Raw genomic sequence first — 19732 nt, forward strand, 5'->3', positions numbered from 1 at the left:
ACTTTTTTTATATACCTACTTGTCAAAAAAATGGAGTAGGCTCCTGGTGTGGGTAGAATCCCAAGATTCTTCTTAACATTTTTATACTGTGATGGTATAAAAAGGACTTACTATCTAGTATGTTTTTTTTTTTTTTTTAAGATTTATTTATTTATACAAGCACTGGGGGTACAGGCTGGGGGCGCGGGACAGTGAGAGAATTCACCAAAGACAGAGCAGGAAGTAGATCAGGCAGAAAGACTGAAATACACTGCCAAGGGGAGCAGCCGGTGAGACAGGAGAGGTCTGCCACTCCATGTGGGAATCTTCCTGGCCAGCCTGGAATTGAACTGGCGCTGCAGAGGCTGTGGAGAGCTTCACAGCACTGTGCTCAGCTTTTACAGTGCTGGGCTCAAACTGCTGCACCACTGGGAAGGCCCCATGTACTTAATTTTAATAGTGAAAGTGCTATTAAAGAAAAGTTTTAAATAATACCACAGATGATCTTATCAAGTCAAGGGTTAGAAAAGGCTTGCTTCTCATTAGAGGAAAATACATTCTATTTTTTTATTTTTATTATTTTTTTAAAGATTTATTTATTTATTTACACAAGCACTGGGTATAGTCAGAAGTGTGGGAGAGTGAGAGGATTCACCAGAGCTAGAGCAGGGAACAGAACAGGCACACTGACAAAGAAATACACTGCCGAGGGGAGAAGCGGGCACGGCAAGAGAGGTCTGTCGCTTCATGTGGGACCCTCGCCAGTGGCCGGGGATTGAACCGGCGCTGCAGAGGCTGGGGGCAGCTTCTCAGCCCAGTACTCAACCGCTGCGCCACCAGGGGAGGCCCAGAAAATACATTTTAAATTGAGATCTGAATAAGAGGGACTTAGGTGGTGAAAGGGGTGGAATGGGGAAAGGCCTCCATTAGTAAAAAGACCAGTTGAAGGACCTTGCCGGGAGAAAGGAGTGCAGAAATTTTCTGCATGTGAAAGACGGTAAGGGGACTACCCAGTGGAAAAACACAGATTTGGTGAACTCCAGTGAGTTGCAGTGCTGCTTTGTGAATTTAAAATGATGGCTTGGGCCTCCCCGGTGGCGCAGCTGTTGAGCGCTGGGTTGCGAAGCTGCCCACGGCCTCTGCGGCGCCGGTTCGATCTCCGGCTGCTCCCCGGCCACCAGAAGAGGGTCCCACATGGCGTGCAGACCCCTCCTGCCGCCTGCTGCTCCCCTCAGCAGTGTACTTCGGTCCTTCTGCCTGCTCTGCTCCCCGCTCTGGCTCTGGTGAATTCTCTCACCCTCCCGCACTTCTGACTGTACCCAGTGCATGTATAAACAAATAAACAAACAAATAAATAAATAAAACATGCCTCTATAAAAAAAAAGTTTTAAAAAAATAAATAAAATGATGGCTTCCTGTATTTCATTTCATCTCAATGAAAATACTAATAGGAGCTTAGGAAGGACATTAGAGAACATGTTGTTACTGGAGCTACAAATAATACCCCAAAGTTTTAATTGTCTCTTTAATATAGATTCTTTTTGCAGAGTCCAGGTAAGTTTTACTGTGCTATGTTCTATTTCCTTAAGTTAAAGGCTTTTTTTCTCTTGAAATCCTTGTAATCAGCAGACATTATAGAAATATCCCCCTTTACCACTATTGGGAAATAATATTTACTATAAGATTTTGGTAGAGACCACATTCACAAAAATTTTATTATATAAAGGTTCTATATTATTACTATTGTTAGTCTCTTACTGCACCTAACTTATAAGTTAACCTTTACTATGGATATGTACATATAGGAGAACACATAGCATATATAAAAGTCAGTACTATCTGTAGCTTCAGTTATCTGTTGGAGGTCTTGGAATATACTCCCCTTGGATAGGTGTAGTCTACTATATAAGCTTTAAAAAGTTTTATGTGCATATTCTTTAGTTGTGATCTTCTCTTTTCTTCCTTTCTATTGTTTAGTCCAAGAGAAACTCTTCCTTCAAAACCTGTAAAGAAAGAGAAGGAACAAAGGACACGTCACTTACTCACAGACCTCCCTCTCCCTCCTGAGCTCCCTGGTGGGGATCCGTCTCCCCCAGAATCTCCAGAACCAAAGTCAAGCACACCACCTCAGCACCCATATAAAAAGAGACCAAAGTGAGTTTTTGGAGGGACCTGTTCTTTTATTTATTTGTTTGTTTGTTTGTTTGTTTGTTTGTTTGTTTATTTATGCATACAAGAACTGGGGCACAGGCCAGAGATGCGGGGGGGTGAGAGGATTCACCAGAGATAGAGTGGGAAGCAGAACAGGCAGATTGACTGAAATACACTGTTGAGGGGAACAGTGGGCGAGTCAGGAGAGGTCTGCTGCACCATGTGGGTATCTCCCTGGCGGGTGATTGAACTCATGCGCCAGTGGTTGCGGATAGCTTCATAGGTTGTGTCTTAACCCCCTGTGCCACCAGGGAGGCCCTGGAGGGACCTGTTCTTAATTAGCGCTTCCTTTTGTACCTTCTGGTCCTAAGTCTTAACGTTCTTCCATAACCCACACCAGTAGGATCATAGAAACTTGGGCCTGATGTGTTTCTTTTATGTTAATGGATAAAAATCTTTCTGACAAACCTGTTCATCTACATAGGTACAATTTATTTATTTATTTTTAAAAGATTTATTTATTTATGCATACAAGAACTGGGGTACAGGCCAGAGGTGTGGGGGGTGAGAGGATTCACCAGAGACAGAGTGGGGAACAGAACAGGCAGACTGACTGAAATACACTGCTGAGGGGAGCAGCAGGCGAGTCAGGAGAGGTCTGCTGTGCCATGTGGGTAGCTCCCTGGGCAGGGATCGAACTTGTGCTTCAGTGGCTGCGGATAGCTTCATAGCTTGCCTTGCGCTACCAGAGAGGCCCCATTTAATTTTTTAAAAAGATTTATTTTTATTATGCATATAAGAACTGGGGTGTAGGGCAGAGATTTGGGGCGGGGGAAAAGTGAGCAGATTTACCAGAGACAGAGTGGGAGCATGACAGGCAGATCTACTGAAGTACTCTGCTGAGGGGAGCAGTGGGTGAGACAGGAGAGGTCTGCTGCGCCATGTGGGTCAGCTCCCTGGCTAGGGATCAAACTCAGGCTGCAGTGACCGGCAGTGGCTAGCAGCTGCTGGTGATAGCTTGATAGCGCTGAGACTTTAACCCCTGAACCACTAGGGAGACCCCTGCATAAGCGGAATTTAGAGATCCAACTGTTTTTCAGGAAAACAAAAATTTTCTACAACCAAATATATCATGAGCTCTTGATTCCTTCCTATTTTTTTAGTTTGTAATAGAATATTAAAGAAGAAAAAAATCCATTTAGTCGGGATGTGTCAACCATGTATATAATATGAAATGTACATAATGTATCAATAAATGAAAAATTAATAGATGTGGCACTCCCCCCCCCCCAAACCACATAAATTTGGTTTAACCTTTTCGGTTGTTCGCATTCCTCTCAATAAAATAGTTATTTATTGATCATGTGTCATTCCCAGGGTTTTAGATTTTATTCTCATAGTAGCCCTATGATGTAGAGTTTCTTTCCCCAGTTCGTAGCTGAGGAAAGCAATACTTAATAGAAGTCAGAAAGTAAGTAGCAGATCTATTATTTGATCTTATTTCTTCCTAAAGACAAATATCCGTGTCTTAGCCACTATGAGAAATGGTCTAAACTATTCTTTTTATACTATAGGATTCCTGCCTTTTCAATAAAGAAAGATGAAAGATTCAAGAGCCAAAGAATTCGTCATAAAAGAATTCTCTTTTCATCTTTGAATAGACTTAATTTTTTTTAAAGATTTATTTATGCATAGAAGAACTGGGGTGTAGACCAGAGGAGTGATGTGGGGGAGGGGTGAGAGTATTCACCAGAGAAAGTGGGGAGCAGAACGGGCAGATCTGCTGAAATACACTGCTGAGGGGAGCAGTGGGTGAGATAGGAGAGGTCTGCTCCACCATAGGGGTTGCTCCTTGGCCGACCAGGGATCAAATGTGTGCTGTAGTAGTGGCGATAGCTTGCTAGCCACTTTGTCTTTAACTCCTGTGCCACCAGGGAAGCCCTAATTTTTTTTTTTAAGGTTTATTTATTTATACATACAAGAAATCTGGAGTGTAGGCAAGAGGTGTCAAGGGGTGAGAGGATTCACCACAGACAGAGTGGGGAGCAGAACAGGCAAATCTACTGCGATACACTGCTGAGGGGAGCAGTGGGCAAGATAGGAGAGGTCTGCTGTGCAATGTGGGTCAACTCCCTGGCCGGGGATTGAACTTGTGCTGCAGTGGCTGTGGATATCTTTTTTTTTTTTTTTTTTTTTTAATAGAGGCATGTTTTTATTTATTTATTTAGTTAGTTTTTGTTTGTTTGTTTATACATGCACTGGGTACAGTCAGAAGCACAGGAGGGTGAGAGAATTCACTAGAGCCAGAGTGGGGAGCAGAGCAGGCAGAAGGACTGAAGTACACTGCTGAGGGGAGCAGTGGGCGGCAGGAGAGGTCTGCGCGCCATGTGGGACCCTCCTCCAGTGGCCGGGGAGCAGCCGGGGATTGAACCGGTGCCGCAGAGGCCGCAGGCAGCTTCACAACCCAGCGCTCAACCGCTGCGCCACCGGGGAGGCCCAACTGTGGATATCTTGATAGCCCTGTATCTTTAACCCCTGAGCCACCAGGGAGGCCCCTGAATAGACTTAATTTTTTAAAATAACATTTAAATTTTATTTTTGTTTTGCCTCTTAGAATTTGTTGTCCTCGTTATGGAGAAAGAAGACAAACAGAAAGCGACTGGGGAAAACGTTGTGTGGACAAGTTTGATATTATTGGGATTATTGGAGAAGGAACCTATGGCCAAGTATATAAAGCCAAGGACAAAGACACAGGTAAATACTGCTTAGAATTCTGTATGTTAGAAATATAAAAATTTAGCAATACTAATAACATCTTAAGTAGAATTAGCGAAAGTAAATTTTGTGTTTCAGTTCTGTCTCCTGAAGTTACTAAATAGACTAAATTTTCAAAAAGCACAGCATAATTGTTTTCTGCTATATTATTACTATTTTTTTTTTGAAGATCTTGTTTATTTTTGGGCCTCCCCTGGTAGCAGGCGGTTGAGTGCCACACTGTGAAGCTGTCCACACCCTCTGCAGTGCAGTTTCGATCCCGGTTGGCAAGATACCCACATGGTGTGGCAGACCTCTCCTGTCTCGCCCGCTGCTCCCTGCAGCAGTGTATTCCATCAGTCTGCCTCTGGTGAATCTTCTCACTCTCCCGCACATCTGGCCCGTACCCCAGTTCTTGTATAAATAAATAAATAAATAAATCTTTAAAAGATTTTATTTATATTTTAAAGATTTATTTATACAAGCACTGGGTACAGTCAGAAGTGCGAGAGGGTGAGAGAATTCACCAGAGCCAGAGCGGAGAACAGAACAGGCAGATGGACATAATACACTACTGAGGGGAGCAGCAGGCTGCAGGAGAGGTCTGCCTGCCATGTGGGACCCTCGCCAGCAGCCGGGGATCGAACCGGCACTGCAGAGGCTGCAGGCAGCTTCGCAGCCCAGCGCTCAACTGCTGCGCCACCAGGGGAAGCCCTATTTATTTATATTTTAAAGATTGTTTTCATTTATTTATACAAGAACCGGGGTACAGGCCAGATGTGCAGGATGGTGAGAAGATGTGCCACTCCATGTGGGTTTCTCCCCAGCTGGCCAGGATTGAACGCATGCTGCAGAGGCTGCAGACAGCTTCACAGTGCAGCGCTCAACTACCTGTGCCACCAGGGACGCCTGATTTTATTTATTTTTGTGTAGAAGAACTGGGGTACAGGCCAGAGATGTGGGGGAGGTGGGTTGAGAGGATTCATCAGAGACAGATTGGGGAGCAGAACAGGTGGATCTAGTGAAATACACTGCTGAGGGGAGCAGCAGGCAAGACAGGAGAAGTCTGTTGAGCCATGTGCATAGTGGGCCTTTGCCTTGGTAGCACTGAGACTTAACCCCTGAGGCCGCTAGGGAGGCCCTATTTCTGTTTTTGTTGTTGTTGTCCACTGTAAATGTTTCATGATTGCTTGCTGAAAAACGGAAAAAAGATAAAAATTTATAGGTTCCTCTTTGCTTGATAGAGGTGTCAGTTCTTAAAGATAAAATGAAGTAGTTGAAATATTGGTATATGTTTTCCCCTTCCCCCATTCCCCTTCTTAATGGTGCATTTTATTTTATTTTATTTTATTTTTATTGATGCATTTTAGGAGTCCAAAAGTTTTAGGCCTGATTGAATTTTTTTTTAATATTTATTTTATTTATGCATGCAAGAGCTGAGGTATAGGCCAAAAGTGTGGGGAGTGTTGGGGGGGTGGTGACAGAATTCACCAGAGACAGAGCGGGGAGCAAAACAAGCAGATTGACTGAAATACATTGCTGACAGGAGAGGTCTGCTGGGCCATGTGGATTAGCTTCTTGGTCGGGGAGCAAACTCAGTGCTGCAGTGGTTGCTGATAGCTTCATAGTGCTGAGACTTAACCCCTTGCACCACCGGGGAGGCCCGGGCCTAATTGTATTTGAATTAAAATTTTCAAGTCTTAAAATCAAAGATAAAGAGAACATAGGAATTTTTTTTTTTTAAATAGAGGTATGTGGTATATAGCATTAAAGTAGGCAGTAAATTTGTCTTTTTTTTTTATTTTTTTTTTAAGATTTATTTATTGATTGATTGATTGATACATACATACACGCACTGGGTACAGTCGGAAGCACGGGAGGGTGAGAGAATTCACCAGAGCCAGAGCCGGGAGCAGAGCAGGCAGAAGGACCGAAGCACACTGCTGAGGGGAGCAGCGGGGGGGAGGAGAGATCTGCGCGCCATGTGGGATCCTCCTCCAATGGCCGGGGAGCAGCCGGGGATCGAACCGGCGCTGCAGAGGCTGTGGGCAGCTTTGCAACCCAGCGCTCAACCGCTGCGCTACCGGGGAGGCCCTAAATTTGTCTTTTAGAGCAGGGTTCACATTGGTGGCTAGAAAATGCTAACCAATACTAATAATTGCTTGAATTTGTTGTGACAGGCGAGCTAGTGGCCCTAAAGAAGGTGAGACTGGACAATGAGAAAGAGGGCTTCCCAATCACAGCCATTCGTGAGATCAAAATCCTGCGTCAACTAATCCATCGAAGTGTTGTTAACATGAAGGAAATTGTCACCGATAAACAAGATGCTCTGGATTTCAAGAAGGACAAAGGTACCAGCAAAGAACCACCTTTCTGTAGGATAGATTAGTACATCTTAATTTCCTTTGCCTGTTTGAAATGGTTAGCAGTTCATGCTAAAGTCGTCATCTTTTTTTTTTTAAAGATTTATTTACACAAGAACTGGGGTACAGGCCAGATGCATGGGAGGGTGAGAGGATTCACCAGAGACAGAGTGGGGAACAGAATAGGCAGACTGATGAAATACACTGCTGAGGGGAGCAGTGGGCGAGACAGGAGAGGTCTGCTAGCCATGTGGGTTGCTCAGAGGCTGGTGGGGATGGAACTGGCACTGCAGAGGCTGTGGACAGCTTCACAGCGCTGTGCTCAACCACCTGCGGCACCAGGGAGACCCCAGTTTGTTTCTTTCTCTCTTTCTCTCTTTCTCTCTTTCTCTCTTTCTCTCTTTCTCTCTCTCTCTCTCTCTCTCTCTCTCTCTCTCTCTCTCTCTCTCCTCTCTCTCTTTCTTTCTTAATAAATTTTATTTTTATATTCCCCCATACAATTGCAAACGCCCCATTCTGACCCCAATCCTTCCCCTCCCGCCCCCCACCCAACCCCAGCTTCTTTAATCCATACCAAAATTATGATGTTGACAGATTGCTGAGCAATGTATTATATAAAATACCATTCTTCGTCAGTGTACTCTTATACTTTTAGAAGTCATTAAGAGTCTGTGCTAACACCTAATAAAGCAGGCTTATAAACAATGTAAGATCCTCTTTTAACATTTTAGACCTTTTATTTCTTTTTAACAAATTATAACAAAAATAATAGAATTGAAAACCTACATCAGTTATTTTCATATTTTTTACATTATCTTATCTAGTTTTTGTTTATATGTATCCATATTTTTACACAGTTTTGCACTGACATAGTTTAGCATTCAAAGAAGGTCTATCTAAAACAATCTCATTTAGGTTACATAGTGGTATGCTCCCCTAGATTTGTAACTTTTGTCTTAGTGGGATAAAAATTACTGTTCATATAATTATGTTTGAAATAATTCAAATATGTATGACTGTGATCCAACCTACTTTTACTATAGCAAATCTGAAGGTTTAGAGATCATCTATGAAGATGGCATCTGTGAATATAGCTCTGAATATTGTGAGATTATGATTAATGTACATAAAATTGGAGATTAATGGATAAAGTTAAGCAGTGCTTCAGAGATTATCCCCGGGGGAATAGCCACCTCAAGTTTGGTAGATATAGTTTGTTGTTTTTTTTGTTTTGTTTTGTTTTGTTTTGTTTTGTTTTTTAAGATTTATTTATTTATTTATACAAGAACTGGGGTACAGGCCAGATGCGAGGGAGGGTGAGAGGATTCACCAGAGACAGACAGGGGAACAGAACAGGCAGACTGACGAAATATACTGCTGAGGGGAGCAGCGAGCAAGGCAGGAGAGGTCCACCGTGCCATGTGGGATCCTCGATGGCTAGCTGGGATTGAACCGGCGCTGCAGAGGCTGCGGACAGCTTCATAGTGCGGCGCTCAACTGCCTGCGCCACCAGGGGAGGCCCTTGGTAGATATAGTTTAAAAGCAAATAAATATTTAGATAAATTTATAAAAGTTAAGTTTGAGCAGAATTAGAATACTAAGTATATTTCTCTGATCATAAAAATAATGTAATGTATAGCTAGTTTCTGTAAGGATGCACAAGAAAATGTTAATTGGTTGCTCCAGCAAGGGATTTATTTTTATTCATGCCATTTTCTTGTTTGAATAATTTACTATGTAATGTTAAAGCTTTTTTTTAAAATAAATAATATAACTGAATGTGATACATTCCCATTATAAAAAAGTATAGAAGAATTAGAAAAGAAAAATAGCAGTTACTTCTCTCCACTATAATTTCTACACTCCATTCTCTCCTCTTCAAAACCACCACCCATAGAAAACCACTATGGTATTAGTATTTAATACTAATTTATATTATATTATATTATATTTTAATTTATAATTAAATATATAATTATATTTATATAATATAAATATTTATATTATATTTATATTATATTTATATTTATAAAAAAGTATAGAAGAATTAGAAAAGAAAAATAGCAGTTACTTCTCTCCACTATAATTTCTACACTCCATTCTCTCCTCTTCAAAACCACCACCCATAGAAAACCACTATGGTATTAGTATTTTGGCATGTTTTTTTCTAGTTCTTTATATTATACATATTTATTTTGCCATAAGCAAGATCACGGTATGTTTAAGGTTTCATAACTTGTCATAAGCAATTCCCCATATTAACATGTATTAATAACTGTACTCAAAGGTAGCTAAATCCTGGGCCTCCCCTGGTGGCGCAGGCAGTTGAGTGCAGCGCTGTGAAGCTTTCCTCAGCATCTACAGCACCGGTTCAATCTCTGCCAGCTGGTGAGGGTCCCACATGGTGCGGCAGACCTCTCCTTTCACACCCGCTGCTCCCCTCAGCAATGTATTTCGTCAGTCTGCCTGTTTTGTTCCCAGCTCTGTCTCTAGTGAGTCCTCTCACCTTCACACAGATCTGGCCTATACCCTGGTTCTTGTATAAATAAATGAATTAATTAAAAAAAAAAAAGTTAGATAAATCCAAATTTACTTCACCAGTCTCTGTTCAGCAAGTATTTGCCAGTTTAAAAAAATATTATAGTTCTGTATTGAACAACTTTGTGCATAAATCTTTGCATTTGATTTATGTGCTTAGTATACTTTTGTAAAAAGATTTATTTATTTATGCATAGAAGTCCTGGGGTGTGGCCAGAGGCATGGGCGGTTATAAGATTCACCAGAGACAGAGTGGGGAGCAGAACAGGGGCATCTACTGAGATACACTGCTGAGGGGAGTAGCAGGTTAGACAGGAGAGGTCTGGTGCGCCATATGGATTTGCTCCCTGGCCAGGGATCTACGGCATGCTGCAGTGGCTGGTGATAGCTTGATAGTGCTGAGACTTAACCCCTGTGCCACCAGAGGGGCCCCTGCTTAGAAGTAGAATTGTTTACCCAAAGGAATTTCCCATATTTAATGTTGGATTGCTTTTAAGAAAGATAGAAACAATTTATGTTCCACCAGTGAGTGCCCATTCCACTATATCAACTTTAATATTGAGTATATCTTTTTTAAAAAGTTGTGAGTTTTTTTGGTTTTCTACTTATTTTATTTTTATTGAGGTAACATTAGTTTACAACACTGCGTAAGTACTCAGATTACATTTTTCACCATGTCCACCACCAGATATCCCATATCCATATAAAGTTACCTTGATAGGTGGAGTGTGGTATTATTTTGGATTGCATTCCTTATGCTAATTCTGAGTTGTTTTTTCATGTTGATCAGTTTTATTTCTTACTGATTTTTATTAAAATATGTTGTACATTATTTTAATTTCAGACATACAAAATAATGATTTGACATTTGTATACATTGCAAAATGATGATCCCAATCAGTCTATTTACCATCTCCTCTTAGCAGTTTTCATATTTGCAGTAACCTAGTATTGATTATTAATTGTACAATATATTTCCTTGATTTATTTATTTTGTAACTGGAAGTGTGTTCCCCTTAATCCCCATTTTGCCCACACCCTTACCATCTACCCTTCTGGTAACCACCAATCTATTTTCTGTTGCTATAATTTTAATTTTGTTTTGTTTGTTTGTTGTCCTTTTGTCCTCTGTCCACTTTTATGGTTTTAGTGATTTTCTTAAGTTGTATGAGGTCTTAGCTAAGTTTCTTTAAGATATTCCTTTAATGCAGTAGTAGTTCTTACCTTTTCAGGGGTCATAGAGTTCCTTATTTTTTTATTTTATTTTATTTTTAAAGATTTATTTATTTATGCATGTAAGTACTAAGGTACAGGCCAGAAGTGCAGGGGGTGAGAGGATTCATCAGCAACAGTGGGGAACAGAACAGGCAGACTGAAATACACTGCTGAGGGGAGCAGCAGGCGCGACAGGAGAGGTCTGCGGCGACAGGAGAAGTCTGCTGCGCCAGCTCCCTTTCTGGCCAGGCATAGAACTCCTGCTGCAGAGGTTGTGGTTAGCTTCACAGTGCTGTGCTTTACTCTTGCGCGACCAGGGAGGCCCCCCATAGACCTCTTTAAACATTTTATAGATCCGCTTAAAAAAATGTTTAAAATTTTGCATGCTAGGGCCTCCCCAGTGGCGCGGCGGTTGAGCATGGGGTTGCAAATCTGCCTGCAGCCTCTGCAGCGCCGGTTTGATCCCTGGCCTCCCCGCGGGGCGAGGTTCCCACATGGCATGCAGACCTCTCCTACTGCCCGCTGCTCCCCTCAGCAGTGTACTTCATCAGTCTGCCTGTTCCGTTCTCCGCTCTGCCTCTGGTGAATTCTTTCACCCTCCCGCGCTTCTGACTATACCCAGTGCTTGTATAAATAAATAAATAAATCTTTTTTCAAAAAGGTTTTTTTGCATGCTATTTCAGAGAATTCTAAGAGTCCTTGAAACTTACCCTCCTAGGTTAAGAATTCTTGTCTTGGAGTAGAGGAAAGCACAGTGGACTTTGGTGGAAGACTATGGTGCTTTGGTGGTGGGAGTGCTACAGTGACTATACCTGAAGGAACCAGGGACTTATAAAAAGAATTTTTGCCTTTATGCTACCAGGAGACAGAGTTTTAGACTGATAGGTTATTGTCTAGGTCTAGTATTTCTCATTAGAGTGTTTGCCTCAGTCATGCACCCTGTTGAAAGTAATAGAGTGGATTTCAAATCTTTACAATTCTCTTAGTGTGCTACTTGTTTATTTTATCCACTTCTAAATTTAGGGAATTGGATTAAATGGTTCACCTTTTAATTCGTAAATACTATGAATTTTGCTAATGATTTATATAATGTATAATAGCTACCAAGCTGCCCCTGGTATATTATATGAATCCTGTTATAGTTAAGATTCCCACAAAAATCATCATAGATAATATTAACAAATGGGTGTGGTTGTGTGTTACAAATAAAATTTTATTCACAGCAACAGATAATAGACCGGATTTAGCAGAACGTCTGCAATTTGCCAATTAACATAGATCATAAAAGACTACATTTGTAACCTGATTGGGCCCACCCCTAACCCCCAAAATATAAGCAGTTCAGAAAGCATTGACAGCTGAAAGATTAATTCAAATTGTTACCTTTTTTATTTTTAGAAAGGGCAAATTAATGAACACTCTTATTTTCAGTATTTTAATCTATAAAATTTAATGATATTCCAGAGACGTTTATGGTCAATTCCCAAATTATATAAGAATTTGAGGTATTGTCATTTCAGCATTCATTTTCTTTTGTTTTTAATTTTTTCTTTTATCTGTGTAGGTGCCTTTTACCTTGTATTTGAGTATATGGATCATGACCTAATGGGACTGCTAGAATCTGGTTTGGTGCACTTTTCTGAAGACCATATAAAATCTTTCATGAAACAGCTAATGGAAGGATTGGATTACTGTCACAAAAAGAATTTCCTGCATCGGGATATTAAATGTTCTAACATTTTGCTGAACAACAGGTAACATAGTTTTCAAATGAGGTTAAACATTTTCTCCCTCTCCCAACCCTTTTAGTTTTTTGCCTTTATATCTGTCTGGTGTTTGCATCTTAGGAACAACTTTTGATAGGGGTTCTCTGATCAGTGGAGTCTACAGACTTATTGCTACGGAATTAATAGAGGTAGGGTTTTGTAAAGAGTTTTTTAGTTGCGAACATTTTTGGGAATCTGTACAAAAATACTCAAGAGAACTTTTTACCATAGTTAGTAAATAATATCGTGGTCCTCGACAGTTCATACACAAATTGAATTCAGTGGAGAGAGACACCTCTGTTCTTTAGCTGCTGTTGAAATGTTCTCAGTTTTCTCAATTACCTCATTTCAGAGTAAACACAGATGTAGTTGGTGATTGACCTTTCTGCCCATCACATACTCCCAGCCAGGTTTTAATAGTATTGGTAGGAATTTGGTGAAGAACGATGTCAATACTTCAGAAGTTTTTATTAGCTGCTTTCTTCCTGTTTGGCTCTTTGCCTAATCTACATAGGTGACATCAGATACATTATATGTATTAGTCTTTAATGATAGCCCTACCAATCGAAGAATAAAGATAAGTCTGCAGCGAGATCAGACTGTTGTTTAGTTCTTTGGGTAATTGGACTGTGGACAGCCATCCTTGCCTAATTCATCCATTATTTTAAACTTTTTTTTTTCATTTATGCATAGAAGAGCTGGGGTGTAGGCCAGAGGTGTGGGGTAAGGAGGTGAGAGGATTCACCAGAGACAGAGTGGGGAAAAGAACAGATGAATTGACTGAAATACACTGCTGAGCAGCAGGTGAGCCAGGAGAGGTCTGCTGCACCATGTGGGTTGGCTTTCTGGGGAGGTCCCAAGGATTAAACTTGTGCTACAGTGGCTGCCGATAGCTTCATAGTGCTGAGATTTAACCCCTTGTGCCACCAGGGAGGCCCAAACATTTTATTTTATTTTTTTAATAAATATTATGTAGCTAGAATATGGAATGATTGTGGCACATTTCTGTGTTTGTGGAGTGGAGTGACCAATCAACCAGGACTGCCTGGGATAATCCTTCACTAGAAGACCTACATGGGGTGGTTGGTCACTGGAGAGCTAAACAAATAAGTTGCTCAATTCAGTAACATATTGAGCCCATATTTTCCCTTGAATTTGGGAGCACCTGGGAAGATAGAGTTTTAAAGAATCAATGGGAATTTATCAGAAGACTGATAACAGGGGTGAGTTTCTAGGTAAAAGAAATTGCATGCACAAAAGCACATAAATGTGAAAATATGTCTGGAAAATTAAACAGGTTTGTATTACTAGGACAAGAAGAATTCAAGACAAGAGATGAAAGTGGGTAGTTGCAAGGAGCGATTTAAGGATCTTGTGTATCTTGCTAAAGAGCTTAAATTTTATCCATAGGTGATAGCCATTGAAGGGTGCTGGGTTGACTGATTTTTTTGTTTTTTTAGATTATGCAATTCTATATCTGTATATGTATTATGTTATCTATATAAACATATGTGTGTACTTAAATAACTTTATGAGATGCCTCATGAAGTTAAAAGATTATTCCTATCTGTCACTGTGGCTGTGATGCACAATTCTCATTATAGCTAGGCTTGGTGAACCTGTATTCCATAGGGATAATGCTTCAAGAAGTTAGTGTTGATGGCTGTCAGCTTTGCAACTTTCTGAACTAGAGTATGAATATACTTTCTTGTGTTCCTTTTGCTCAGGTCAGGGATTAACTGCAGTTCTGTTCTAAACCTTTCTGGTGGATCACATCCCTCCCTGTCCCTGATGTTAGGAAACTGACGTGGTTCTAGACTCAATTGAACTTCCCTCCTCAGATTCCTTAGCAGGATGCAGGAGTCTCATGGTCTAGTGTGATCATCCATCTTCTGTTTTGCCCATTTAGCTCTGTCTGCACAGAGAACTCTGGCTTAGGTGGCCTGAAGAGAATGGTAAGGAGTTCTTAGCTGGTTGAGGAAGAGGAAACGGTTCATGAGTGAGGGAGGAGAGTGTAACTGGGCTCCTTGCTATTTACTCTACTTTAATAACACAAATATAAATGACACTATATAATTTTAGATAGAGGAGAGACATAATTAGTTTTCTGTTTCAGAAAAGTCACTAAATGGTCATTATTTGGGGTATACATTGGGGTTAGGGAGACCTGTTAGGAATAGCATAGGAAATGGACAGTGCTTGAACTAACCAAAGCATTGCTACTAGAGATGGACAGGATGGACTCTGTAGATCAGTAGACTTTGACCAGCAAATAAATGGTAGGCAATGAATGAAAATACTTTTAAGATAACTCATGGATTTGTTTTTTTTTTTTTTTTTTAAGGATTTATTTATTTATTTATACAAGCACTGGGTACAGTCAGAAGCGCGGGAGGGTGAGAGGATTCACCAGAGCCAGAGCGGGGAGCAGAGCAGGCAGAAGGACTGAAGTACACACTGCTGAGGGGAGCAGCGGGCGGCAGGAGAGGTCTGCATGCCATGTGGGACCCTCCTCCGGTGGCCAGGGAGCAGCCGGGGATTGAACCGGCGCTGCAGAGGCTGCGAGCAGCTTTGCAACCCAGTGCTCAACCTCTGCGCCACCTGGGAGGCCCTATAACTCATGGATTTGTGATATCAGAAACTAACTAGATGGGTGTCATAGTAGCCAATATAGGAAATACAGAAGGAAGACCAGAGTGTGTGGGTGGAGCGTAAATTCATTTTGGATATCTCTGTGGTGTGTCCAGGATAGTGATATATAATAGGCATATGGTTATATGGGAGTTCCAAACTAGCAGTATTGATTTGAAAGTTACCAAACAGACACGATGTCAGAAGGTAGAACCTAAGAGATTAAAATGACAATATATAGTTATAGAAAAGGAAGAAAATGAGGAAATATGAATGTAAAATATGTGTTTAAGAAGTAAGTGGTTATATATATCAGATGATGTTGAATAAAAGCTAAAAAGAATTTGAAAATTACAAGATCAGTGGTGACACTTTGGGGTAAGTGTATAGCACAATTAATGGGAAGATGATGGTAGTAGGTATATCTAATTTTTTGCTTTTTTTATTTAAGGATGCAGAGATTTGAACATATTTAAATGCTAAGGGAAAAGAAAATAAAGATTCAGGAAAGAAACAAAATGTAAAGGAGCAAGGTTCTAGAGGAGATGGGATCAAGGCCTCAGGTAGTAGTGACCACAAGTGTAGGTATTATCTTTGAACAAGAAAAGAGATTAACATATTTTTATATATAACTAAAGGGAAAGAAGAAAAGTTTGTAAATGCAAATAAGTTTTTTCATTGTCATTTAAAATCTTTAATCAAATTCTATCAAATACTAATCCATCTATTACATGCCATTATTAGCTTTCTATAACAACTTTGCTTTCTGTGTACAAATCAGTCTCAGTGAAATAAAAAATCTGTACACTAGGCAGAGAATTTTATTACCCTGTTTCAAACATTATTCCTAGGCTTTTAGCTTAATTAGCTGCAACGAATGAATTGTGTATAAGCAAAAAACAGAAATGAGCTGCATTCCAAGAGGGCTCAGTTTAAAAATATTAAAGATCTACATTTTATCAGATCCATGAACAAGATTTTAAAAAGTAGTCATGTGATATATAACAGCACCCATTAACTTCAGGTTTTATTTTCTTCAGAAGCTAATTCAGTTTGCTTCATTTTTGGAAGCCTCATAATGTTCCACAAGTTGTGGTACTTCATCATCACCACCACCCTTCTGGTAGCAAGGGGTGCCTTTCCATGCACAGATTGTTTGGGCAGAGCTTCAACCATCTGAAACTAGTCAGACTGCAACAAGCTGATTTAAGATGCTAGGTAGCATTTCTGTCAGCATGACTTGTAATGGTGGATGTGTTTGCTGCCAGAGATTCCTGAACTTCAGGGTTGTTAAAGTAGATCTCTATTCTTTGATATGTAAACACATTCACATCTTGGGACCAGATATTGTTTAACCCTAATTTCTTTAAGGAAAACTGAAGTTTTTTTATCAGCTACTGTAGCTGTTCTGGGAACCACCATCTTTTTTTGAGCAGTACCTTTCCTAGCAGTACACACTTGGGCCTGCAATTTGTTGAGTTTCTCTTGATTCATGATAAGATAGGATTTAAGAGTCTCCCACTTGATGAGTTCTGTTTTCTTCTTTTTTAAAGATTATTTATGCATAGAAAACAGGGGTATAGGCCAGAGGTGCGGGAAGTGAGACAGAGTGGGGAGCAGAACAGGCAGATTAACTGAAATAAACTGCTAAGGGGAGCAGCGGGCGAGACAGGAGCTAACACACATGCTGCACGGCATGTGTGTTAGCTTCCTGGCTGGGAATTGAACTGACACTGCAGCAGTGCCAAGACTTAACCCCTAGGCCACCAGGGAGGCCCAAATGAGTTCTGTTTTCAATTAAGAAGGTCATTTACTGGGGCCTCCCTGGTGGCACAAGGGGTTAAGATGCAACCTATGAAGCAATCCACAGCCTTTGCAGCACGAGTTCAATCCCAGTCCAGTCAGGGAGAATGCACATGGCGAAGCAGACCTCTCCTGACTCGCCCTGCTGCTCCCCTCAGCAGTGTGTTTCAGACAATCTGCCTGTTCTGTTCCCCACTCTCTCTGGTGAATCCTCTCACCCTCCCGCATCTCTGACCTGTACCCAGCTCTTGCATACATAAATAAATAAATCTTTTTTTTTTTTTTTTTTAAGGTCATTTACTGAGAGAGGGTTGGGACTGAATTAGAAAATATGCTTGGTGCTAGTGATGCTTGGGTCTGGTCTAATTTCATATTTCAAATTATTTGTTACTATTTCAACTTCGTGTACTAGGTGTCTAGGATCATCTCAGGTTTCTCTGTGTAAGAATGCCAAGAAATTAGAGGGATCTTTTTTCAAATTCAATTAGGGATCAAGTTAGCTATTTCTTTTTGCTTTTGTCAGAATTTGCTTATAAATTGGACTTAATGTAATGATAATTAGAGTATCATGTTTATAATCTTTACGAGGACAAGCAGGGTTGATTTAATGTAAAGTGTTGTGAGTAATTAGCTTATTTTAATATTGTATTCCATTGCTTATACTTTGAAGAGCCCCCCTTTTTCCTTCTATTGCACTTTTTTGCCTGATCTGAGCTATCTGGCCCTTGAGGTCTCTGCAGTTACTTAAAAAAGGGTGAGTTAGTTTTTCATATCCTAAGAGATAACACAAACTGTAAATAAGAATAAATAGGCTGCATGTGAATTTAGATAAATTTGATTAATCCAAAGTAATAGTTTTCTGAAATTTTGTGGTAAATTTTATTAAAATATTACCTCACTGTCAGAGAATAACAGAATTAAATGTGGATATGATCCCTCTAAGGAAGTAGTCTCTAAGTGTGATCCTCAGGCTAGTACAGTAGTATTGGCAACACCTGTGGACTTGTTAGAAATGTGACTCTTGAGCCATGACCATCATCTCTGGGAATGGGGCCCAGGAAACATTTAACAAACTTTCCAGGTGCTTCTTAGTTCATTGTAAAGTTTGAGAGCCTCTCTAAGGTCATCATTGGATTTTTTTTTTAAGATTTATTTATTTTGTATAGAAGAACTGGTGTGTAGGCCAGAGTTGCGGGGGTGAGAGGATTTATGAGACAGAGTGGGGAGCAGACCAGATAGATTTACTGAAATACACTGCTAAGGGAAGCACTGGTGAGACAGGAGAGCTCTGCTGCGCCACGTGGGTTTAGCTCCCTGGCTTTAGCTCCCTGGGATTGAACTCTGACCATAGTCGTGATAGTGCTGAGGTTTAACCCCTAGGCCAACAGGGAGACCCTAGTTGGATATCTTTATGTTATAGAAAGTGAAGATATTATGTTGGTGGAGGGAAACTCATTCATAAACAATACTTGCTCAGTTCAAAGATGTGTCTCCATTGGGAAAAATCCAATATTGCCCCAGAATTACTGTGGTTTGCTTTATTAGGAAAATTGTCAAGTTACCAAAAGAAAAATTTGAAAATATAATTAATAATTAATACGTAATACAATTAATGTTTTGCTTTGTTTTCTTTTTATTTTTCTGCTTGAGTTATTTGCTGGGGTTGTTTTAAAGTAAAATAAGACAGGCTCCCTGGTGGCGCAAGGGGTTAAAGTCTGAGCACTATGAAGCTATCGGCAGCCACTGCAGCAGGAGTTTGATCCCAGGCCAGGGAGCTAACCCACATGGTTCAGCAGACCTCTCCTGTCTCGCCTGCTGTTCCCCTCAGCAGTGTATCTCAGTATATGTGCCTGTTCTACTCCCTACCCTGTCTCTGGTGAATCCTCTCACTGCCCCCACAGCACCTCTAGCCTACACCCCAGGTCTTGTATGCATAAATAAATCTTTAAAAATAAATAAATAAAATAAGACATCGTTATATTTGACCATAAATACTCTGATAGAATTACTACATAATATAGCTTCTAACACTACAGTTCATTTTTTTTTTCAATAATGTCAAACATGTCTTTTGTAGCTGTTTTCTGTTTTTCAGACCAGAATCAGTATGGATTATGAATTGGATTTAGCTGTTAGACCTCTTAAATCTTCCAACCTCTTCCTTTTTCTCCCCAGTAATAAGAATTTAGTCTCGCAGGGTCTAGCCCATTATTTTTCTGTTTCTTTTCTTTTTCTTTTTTTTTTTTAAAGATTTATTTATACATACAAGAACTAGGGTACAGGCCAGAGTTGTGGGGGGGTGAGAGAATTTACCAGAGACAGAGTGGGGAACAGAACAGGCAGATCGACTGAAATACACTGCTGAGGAGAGCAGTGGGGAGTCAGGAGAGATCTGCTGCGTCACTTGGGTAGCTCCCTGGCCGGTGATCGAACTCAGTGCTGCAGTGGCTGTGGCGAGCCTCATAGGTTGTGTCTTTAACCCCTTGCGCCACCAGGGAGGCCCTCCAGTCCATTATTTTTCAAGAAATAAAC

The 19732-nt window shown here is 40.6% G+C and overlaps 1 protein-coding gene and 1 pseudogene across 3 annotated transcripts in view; one reads left to right on the forward strand and one right to left on the reverse strand.

The window, feature by feature from the left end:
- Positions 1-19732, forward strand: part of CDK12 (cyclin dependent kinase 12) — a gene marked incomplete at both ends in the record, with an annotated part of 53463 nt that overhangs the window by 14347 nt on the left and 19384 nt on the right. For both annotated transcript variants that reach the window (XM_084238532.1, XM_084238533.1), the window contains 4 exons: positions 1957-2133; positions 4745-4884; positions 7065-7235; positions 12565-12754. In XM_084238532.1, the coding sequence (XP_084094658.1) occupies positions 1957-2133; positions 4745-4884; positions 7065-7235; positions 12565-12754 (678 nt within the window). The remainder of the gene's footprint in view (positions 1-1956; positions 2134-4744; positions 4885-7064; positions 7236-12564; positions 12755-19732) is intronic.
- Positions 16446-17009, reverse strand: LOC311174743 (transcription factor BTF3-like; annotated as a pseudogene). The gene has a single exon. The product of its transcript is annotated as a transcription factor BTF3-like (transcript).

This window comes from Talpa europaea, assembly GCF_964194135.1.
Source record: "Talpa europaea genome assembly, chromosome: 7".
NCBI lineage: Eukaryota > Metazoa > Chordata > Mammalia > Eulipotyphla > Talpidae > Talpa > Talpa europaea.